Source organism: Vigna radiata, chromosome 2, assembly GCF_000741045.1.
Source record: "Vigna radiata var. radiata cultivar VC1973A chromosome 2, Vradiata_ver6, whole genome shotgun sequence".
Taxonomy (NCBI): Eukaryota; Viridiplantae; Streptophyta; class Magnoliopsida; order Fabales; family Fabaceae; genus Vigna; species Vigna radiata.
The window spans coordinates 8634965-8644254 of record NC_028352.1 but is presented as its reverse complement, the minus strand read 5'-3'; the positions used below and the strand labels follow the sequence as shown (position 1 = coordinate 8644254).

Genomic DNA, 9290 nt, shown 5'->3' with positions numbered 1-9290 from the left:
ACTTTTTTTTTAAATTAAATTGAACCAAATTATTTTTATTTGATTTAATAATTTGGTACTTATATATTTATTTTACTTTTTGTAATTTTTAATTTAATTGAATTTTCACATATTTTACATAGAGTCAATTTAACTTTTTACATAAAAATAAAATTGATGTTAATATTATTTGAAGTCTTTCATATATTAAAAATGTAAATTACTATTTATTTTAATAATTTCTTTTTAATACATGATATTCTCTAAACAGTACGATATGTAAGATCTTTAAGATTTGGACGCGACATCTTCAAAATGACATTTTTAAATTGAATAAATAAAAAATATTAAAATTTAATTAAATAAAGAAAATATAAATTATAAATTTAAATATGAAAACTAAATTCCTAATTAAATATTTTTATTTAAAAGAAACGGATGAAATTTTGGGTTGACGTCTTTTTCCTATTATGAAGGGCAAAGTATTCATATATTTGCATGAATTTATATCTTGAAATTATCTATAATAAATAGGCACATCAAGATTTCCCTGGTGCGTAAGTAGGGTCCACTGAACACGGTTCCTAGAGCTTTTGGCCCCTTACAAATACCCTCGTTCTCCCCTTCCTCCATTCCCATCATCAACCACACAGACTATCATTCCACCATTCCTTCTTTCTTTCAAGGTATATTTTCTTACACTTCACTCTTCTACAAAATCTCAATACATTTTTTCTTCTCTTTTCATCTTCTATGTTTTCTGCACTTCATTAATATTGTGCGTTTTCCAAAACCTCATGCATGTTACTTATCTGACTACACTTTGAAACTTGAAAACTTACTACTTTATAGTTTTTATCATGTACACTTCTAGGGAGTGTTTATGGTGTTGTTAATTGTTATTTGGCGTTTTCTTCTAAATTACTGTGACCTTTCTTTGCAGCTAGCTAAGTAAGAATCACTTTTATTGGACATGTCAGCATCTTCTGTTGCCATCACCAACAACAAGCTTCAAGCCCAAAGTTTATTACTTTCTTCTTCTTCTTCCTATGTGAAGAGAGAAGAAGAGACCATGATGCAGAATCAAGGCATCATCAACATTTTCGACTCAAACACAAACACAGTTTCTTCTGCTTCTTCTCTGCGAAGAGCTCTCTCCGCAGATATGTCATCAAAGAACTTCCTCTCTCAAACCATTGCTCTTTCCGAAGAACTCGTGCATGCCAAAACCATTGATGACTCGGAAGATGACGAGAGCAATAACAAGGAGCTTGACGATGAAGCCGAAAGAGAGAGGCTCGAGATTTGGAGTTCCATCCAACGGAACAAGAAGGAGGAGCAAGAGAAATCAGGTTCATTTGATACGTGGAGCTCACTCATATCCCTCAAAGGAAAAGATGAAATCTCGAAATCTCTTCCTGTGTCACTTTATGTTCATCCTCTTGTGAAAAGGTCCAAGAGTTGTTTGAGTGAGAAGAGCCTCCAAATCTGCACAGAGAGTCTCGGATCCGAAACTGGCTCTGATGGGTTGTTGTCCTCTTCTTATTCTTCTACTGAGACAGGGGATGCAGAGGAACAAGAGAAAGTTGCAGAGCAAACACACCAAGAAGAAGAAGAGTTGAGCAATTATGCAACAGTGGTGGTGGCTACAAAGAAGGCTTCGTCACCAACACGTGCTTTCCCTCCGCCACTCCCTTCACTCTCTCATCAACAAGCCGGTCCTTCACTTCATATGCGTTCACGCCGTGACAACGGAAGGTTGGTTCTAGAAGCTGTTTCGGTCCCTTCTCACAACAATTTCAGCATTCAGCGTCAAGGTGGTCGCCTTGTCCTCTCTTTCTCCAACCACCAAGAAGAGGACGAGGAGGAAGAAGAAGAGAATGATGATTATGTGGAGCAAGGAGGGTTGGAGATTGAGGAAGATGAAGCTTTTGGGACGAAAGGACACTTATTGTCTAGTGGGGTGACAAGTAATGTTCAAGGGTTGGCTTTGATGGCGAATAATAAGAAAAAGACAATCGGGGTAGTGAACAGGAGTCCAAAGTGGTCGGAGAAGTTCAATGAGATGACCAATTTTAATGATGTTAATGTGGCACAATCGCTGCCTCCGAGGCCAAGGGTGGCAAGGTTGATTCCATCAGCACCAGCGGTGGCTGCAGCTGCAGCTTCTTTCAATTTCAATGCTTATGAGTACTATTGGAGGACCAACTCTGCTCCATCAAAAGGTACGAGTGTTAAACTTAACCCACTTGAACAAAACCAAAAACATCATCAGAACCATCAAGAGGACATGAAGAGCAAGGTTGTTGTCTCCAGGGACATGAACAAGATGGTCCCAAGGGAGCAACAACAGGTGTTGGTTCTAAGAGGGAAGAATGGTGATTACTTGGTTCACAATTTGAAGAGTTGCAAGGATTCTAGAAGGTCGTTTCTGTTCTGGGAACCCTATTGCATTGCCACCTCTTGAGTCCGTTACAAACAACTGATCCAGAATCCATTGCTCAAAACACTAATTATTGCTTCATCATCCTTTTATCTCTACCTGGTTCCAGTCTTTGAGGGAGTTGTTTAGTGCAATCAAATAAAGGAAAAGGAAGCGGAAGAAAGGGACAGTGAGAGAGAGATGAGAAAATACTTGATTTGTGTTGTAAGATGAGAGAAATGACTTGAACAGTGTTGTGATAATTATAGTATTTATATGTCTGTATTTGCTATTGGCTAATCGTTTAATACGTACACAACGTAATCTTAGCTCATCTTTGACTTGGTCGATTGTCTTGTCTTGCTCTAAGATTATCATCACTTCTTAGCTTTTCAGCTTTCTTACTTTTCTAATCCTAACCAATGGGGTTTCAGAATCAGTCATGTCCTGCCTAATTGGTCTTATTTTTTGGGAACACCATGATCATTCCCTGATATGCCTTTCCCTTCCTCACTGTTAAACTAACAAAGTGACAGCTATATGTACGTAACCAACAAAATTAAAATCGTATTTTTCTTTATTCTACTAAAACTTTTTTAGAAAATTTGAAGAACAAGGAAACATACGAAAAACCTTAGTTATATCTATGATTTTGTTAATAGAGACTAATCTATACTGCAGTTAATGGTTGTACGTACATCCACCGATTCATGCTTTTGATTTGCATTCCTTAGATTTGAGAAATAAAGTTGGGAAAAGAGCCTAGCACTAAAAAAGGAAAATGTAGCCATATGTGTCATGCAACATCAGCACTGCATTTTTGAATGATATTATTAAACATGTGAGACAACTATGGAAAGGAAGATGACAGCATCATCAACTTCATCTGATATATATACATATATATTTTAGCTGTCAATTTTCTGTTCGTGGAGATGACGACTTACCAATAGAAAACAGAAATGCACACACTTAGGAATAAAAAATTAACATCAAGTGTGATTTTACTTCCAATATGTTGCTAATGGTAAAGCATGGATTGCATTGGTTTTTATCTAGTAACCTACATTTCCTAAGGTTATCTCTTTATTCTCTTGGGCTACAAGAAAGACAACCTTTCCTTTGTTTACTTGACTTATTATACATCTCCTTGTCTTATTATACGTCCACATCCTTAAAAAATTCTCATAGTCTTTACATTGAAATCGATCATTTGAAATAAGAGGGTAAGATAGGTTTTATTTACGGAAAAATGACATCATTTATTGGTTGTTCTAATTTATATGTGTTGATATTTTTATAAAAAATCTAAGTGAATATGTGATTGACTTTTCAACAGTTTTAGGAATAAAAACTTTTGTTTATACTAAATTTATGAGATCGTTTATGATTTGGAAGAAGGGCTTTTACAAACATTGATTAGAAAGTGGCTTTAGTTTAGTTTATAATGAGTTCTTGTGTGAATGAGTAATTTTTTGAAAATTTAGAAAGTCGATACATACATTTTAGTAAGCATATACAATTTAAAAGTTTTCATGTGTTTTTAAGAAAAATCATTAAATCGATAAATTAAGTTATTTGACTTTAGCTAAAATTTTTTAGTCCTCTAATTTGTTTGAAAAATTTAATTAGATTCCTAATTTCTTTTTTTTTTAATTAAGTTATCTAAGTTTTAAAAATGATCCAATTTAGTCTTAATCAATGACAACTTTTAAATCATTACCAATAGAATGAGAATAGTTACATAAATGAAAGGTGTGTCCAAAACCTTGTTTTCAACAATACTTTATAATTAAACACAACATACGTCTTTATAGCTATCAAACCCTTCCAAAACAAATATAACCAAGTTATTTGTTTAATCAAAAAGCACCTAGATTCTAGTTTTTGGTCTACAGTTCAACAATAAAGAGTCAAAATGGCACTAGGTTATAGGTTTTATTTCAAACCACTACATTATATTGATACTCTGCCCAATGTAGTATTCTTATCTCAGTAGGTTGGATTGATTTTATCAAGATTCAGCATCATTTTACAATAATAGGCCTCGTGCTAGAGTCTAGTTTCCTTGATCCCCAATTTAGTGATGACGTTCTTCTATTTGAGGTCATTGCTTGATTTGTATTAGTAATTTCATAGCATTGATTTATTTTCTAAAATTTAATGTTGCAAATATAGTAGATAACTCTCCACCCCTGCCTCTGACAAGCCCAACCACCTTAATTGTCCTAAGTTGTGTTAGCCCATTTGTTAGCATTACACTTTATCACTTTTCCAAATGCCTTGCACTAATCTATTTTCCACACTAGATCTTAGCCAACCACGTATTTGTTTCCTTGTTTTTCCAACTCCCATGTAGGTCATAGTGTTTTCAAGTAGTCAATAAGGCTTAATTTGTGTTGTTCAGTTTTGAATCCGTACTAGTGGAAAAATAGGATACTATGATAGATCTATTATTACGGATGAAAATCATTTGTCATAATAGATTTACCAATGGCAGAATCGTAATAAAAGTTAGACTTATTATAACGTAATTTTGTATATCAGTCACAATGTGAAACACAATGAGAACAAACTTGTAAATAAGTTTAAAACATATTATCACGTAGTTTTATACACCAGTTATAATATAAAATGCGGTGACAAACTTATTAATAAGTTAAAAACATATCATAACGTAGATATTGAAACCAGTCATGATATCTCTCTATTTTTTATATTTCCCACTCTATCTCTAATTTCACCTTCCTCTCACCCTCGTTCCTCTTCCTCTCTAAACCACGCATTCCTCTGAAAATTAATCACTCAATTCCAAAGAAATTCTTCCTTCTTCCTTCTTCTCAGATAAAAGAAACCCTACTAACCCTTCCTTCTTTCTTCTTCTCCGGTAGAAGAAACCCTCACTTGGTCATGTCTCCTCATCTCACATGGTTCCTTCTTCCTTTGTCGTAGCAAAGAAGCCATTGACGATTTGTTTGAAACCCTAGCCGAGGGCCATTGCATATTCCAGGTGCTTCCTCTACCATTTTCATTTTTCCTATGGTCTATAATAATGCCTCTTATGTTCCTTTCGAAGTTACTTTTCTGAGAAGTTATTTAATTGGTCCTTCATATTCTGCTTACATGTTTAAAAGGTAAATGGTCAAAGGAAATTTTAAGCATATGATTGGAATGCTTGTGTAATTTTTAAATTTTTAGATGTGATATTTATATTTTTTATATTTAGATCTTATGTTATTTTTTGGTTTCCTGTCTATGTTGTTTCTAATATTATCATATTGCATTCATGTATTTATTCTATTATTTGTTCATATTGAAGGCATTTGCATCACCTCTGCATACTATTTGCAGACATGGAAGACATTATAAGGAATTTGGCTTTTTTTATTTTAAGTATTGGTAGAAATTTGGCTACAATTGAATAGTGTACGTATATTAATGTAATATTTGGATTTAATATATAGTTTTATGCATAAATGATGTATTAAATATTATTAGACAGTTTTATGCTTGTTTGGTATGTTGTCGTGTTGTTTTGATATGTTGTGCTATTTTGGTATGTTGTCGTGCTAGTTTTTGTTCTGTTGTCATGTCATGTAGTTTTATACCAGGCTGGGTTTGTTTTATGTCGAGTTGAGTAAGTCTTGGTCGGGCTATGTTAGTGATTGTGCCAAGATGGGTTGTTTCTGATTGAATTGTGTTGTTTGGACCGAATTGTTTTGGACCTCAGATTAGAGGTTCTAGAGTTTGGCTTATATGCTTTGGAGGTCGACCACTTCGGTGCCTTTCAAACGCTTTTCAAATTCTTCATAAAGATTCTCTACTATAACATCAGTTTTACCAAACAATCTCCTATTATGACAATCAATTTTTTTGTTTAAACAACTCAAACTTTTACCCATCAACTCTAACTCTGAAACCTAAGCAAACATAGATGGAATAAACACATATCTAACTTGAAATCCTCCTACACAATTAACCAAGTAATATCCTACTCATTTTCACTTTCACAAGAATGAACAATAGTCATGCAAAATGAGTTGACTGTATAAATGACTTTTGTCCATTCGTTAATAATCTATTCACATATGTCAAGTACTTTATTTTGCACAAATGTCGTAGATAAACCTACATATCAGAATAAACAATTCAACATGTCAAACACAACTTCAGCAAATAAGATTTAATGAAATAAAAACACTATAATTTTCATTCAAATATCTTTCTCCATAATTTCCATTGCAAGTAAGTCCCTATTTTTACTCTATCACCACAAAAGAAATATTATAGTGCCACCAAACTCTAATATATATTACTAATGCCACCAATGTCTCATTTCAAATAATGTATTTCAAACACAACTACCAATATCATTGAAAAATAATACTATTGGATGAGTAAAATGAATAGGACAAGTTTTTTTTCCACTATACACAAGTCTTAGAATACTCCACCTAAGTTGTTGTCATATGACAAATTTCCTTTCAGGTAATTTCCTTTTTACCTATGTTAAGTTTTTAATATTTTTTTTTTAGTTTAAGTTGATCTGTTTTGAATATGTGGCAAATATCATATTTGGTTAAGTTGATTTCTTGTTAAGTTTACTCTTACTTATTATTCTTGTGCTATTACTACTGTTTCTTCTTTTTTCCATTGTACTTCTTATACATTTTTTTTTACTTTCTTTTTTAATATATGGCAAATATCACTTCTTCTTCTTTTTTTATTTTTTATTTTTGTACTTATTCTTCTTCTTCTTTAAACATGTGACAAATATCACTTCTTGAACTATTACTAATGTTATTTCTTCTTCTTCTTCTTGTATTTTTTTCTGTTTGTACTTCTTCCTATTCTTATACTTTGTTCAATTTTTTCAAAAAATTCTAGGTTATTTTGTCTCGTATTTTTTTTTTTATTTGTACACTCATCATAACATGAATAAGTAACTTTTAATTTCCAAAAAATTGAAAACTTCCATCACTACATGTTTCTCTCATACTTCAAATTAAATTGTCAAGAAAAATAATGGGTCTCGTCACTTTATTCATGTGTTTACAAACAAATATGAAGAAATATGAGATTTAGAAAAAAAAATATTAACAATGATTGATCCCAACACTTAAAGAATTAAAAAAATCAAATTTTGTCGTAAAAGTGTAATTAGACAAAAAAAGACACAAAAATAAACTCCACAAACAATGGAGTTTGATAAGTATTTGAAAATCACAACAAAAAATAATAAATTCTTAATAAGATCAAAATAGTTCAAGAAAAAATCTAGAAAATAATTTCTCTCACTTCTAACTAAAACATTTTATCTATTCCTTCCTTCACATAATTTTTATATCCTTTTTACAAAAAAGAAAAATAACATAAATAAAATTTTAGATCTTTTGTTTAAAGTCTAACAATTGAGTCTTATGTTCTCATTCCACGTAAATAATGCATAGTAACACCTTCACATGTTAAGTTTGAAGCAAATCACACATATAATTAACACCTTCATTGGACCTTATTATATAACTTTGTCTTCGTTATATTAATCACCATCTTTTATATAGTTTTTTTGATCAATTTAATTTTTCTCTAGTGAGGGACACTCCTAAGTCATTTATTGAGTATGGATTTTAGTATTTACATTGGTAGTCTCATTTGGTATTTATATGCGTTTTGAAATTGGATATTTCATCCTGCACCTCCAAGTTATCGAACAAGTTATCGAAAATACCTTGCGGTCTTTCCTTTTATATACTCTGCACCTCCAAAGCATTATGGGTTGTGAGTTCGAAAGATGTTGGTGTTGTTTGTTCATGGAGAGGTTCTCTAAAGAAGAAGTGATGCTGGTGGTAATTCTTGTGAGATTGGTCACAAGAGTAGTTTCATGAAAACATTATTATAAAACTCTCGAGTTTTCATAAAATTTTGAAATTCGACAAAGATCCAATCAAATTTCGAAATCTAATAAATGGTTAAACAGATTTTGAAATCAGGATTGAAAAAAATTCAACAAATTTCAAATTTTGAATTTTTTTTAACTCTATTGGATTTTCGAACTCTGGTTAAAATTTTGGATAATGATACTTTGACACCCAACTTTTGATAAATTTTTACACCGCCACATGTCACGGTTTCATTGGTCCATGTGTACAAGAAATAAGAAAAAGAAAATGACGTGGAAATTAAGGGTTTTTGGTGTTTCAAGTGGCGGGTTTTAATTTTGTAATTTCAGAATCAGAATATCACTTTGGGTTGGAGAGAACCCTAGAGAGAGAAGAAGCACCCAGAGTTGTGTTGCGGTGAGAAGAACCATGGTTTAAGTGAGTTTTGACTGTTCCGGGACCGCCACCGTTTACCGGAGGACATTTCGCCACAGTTCCACCGTTTGGAAGCAACGACCACCGAAAGCGTTTTCCGCCATTACGCCGTCGTTGGACCATTCCTTTGGACAACCGTTTGTTGTTGATCGGTGAGTTTGAATTGTTTTATAATTTTTTTTACCAGTTGGGGGTTTTGCTGTTTTGTGGGTGTTATTGAGATATTGTTTAACCTTATTTGTTTAACTTTACAAGAGAATTTGTTCTCCTTTTCTCAATCATTCAATAAAACTATTCAGTTTCTTTTATTCTATTTCATAAATCTCTTTCCATTTTGGGGAGACCCTTACACGGTTTCTTGTTCTTCGTGTGGGAGGAGAGAAGAATGAAATTGAAGTTTTACGCAAGCCCTTTTCATTGATGTCTCCTATATTTTTATTTATTGTGCTTCATAGAAAACAAATAATTTTAATTTTGTTGATTTTTATAATTGATTAGGCTATTTGAGCTTATTCTGCTACAATTTATATATGTTGGAATTCATATTCTTGTTGAGTTAGAAGTTGGCTGGAAAG

The 9290-nt window shown here is 32.5% G+C and overlaps 1 protein-coding gene across 1 annotated transcript; it reads left to right on the top strand.

The window, feature by feature from the left end:
* The first annotated feature begins 614 nt into the window (after nucleotides 1–614).
* On the top strand, nucleotides 615–2749 carry LOC106776294 (protein FAF-like, chloroplastic). Its single transcript, XM_014663700.2, has 2 exons — nucleotides 615–665; nucleotides 923–2749. Exon 2 carries the CDS (start codon nucleotides 953–955, stop codon nucleotides 2444–2446), a length of 1494 nt encoding a protein of 497 aa, XP_014519186.1. The 5' UTR covers nucleotides 615–665; nucleotides 923–952; the 3' UTR covers nucleotides 2447–2749.
* Nucleotides 2750–9290: the final 6541 nt, after the last annotated feature.

Bases quoted from the DNA above. Each gene is read 5' to 3' on its own strand.
- LOC106776294 (XM_014663700.2), top strand. From the start codon at position 953: ATGTCAGCATCTTCTGTTGCCATCACCAACAACAAGCTTCAAGCCCAA.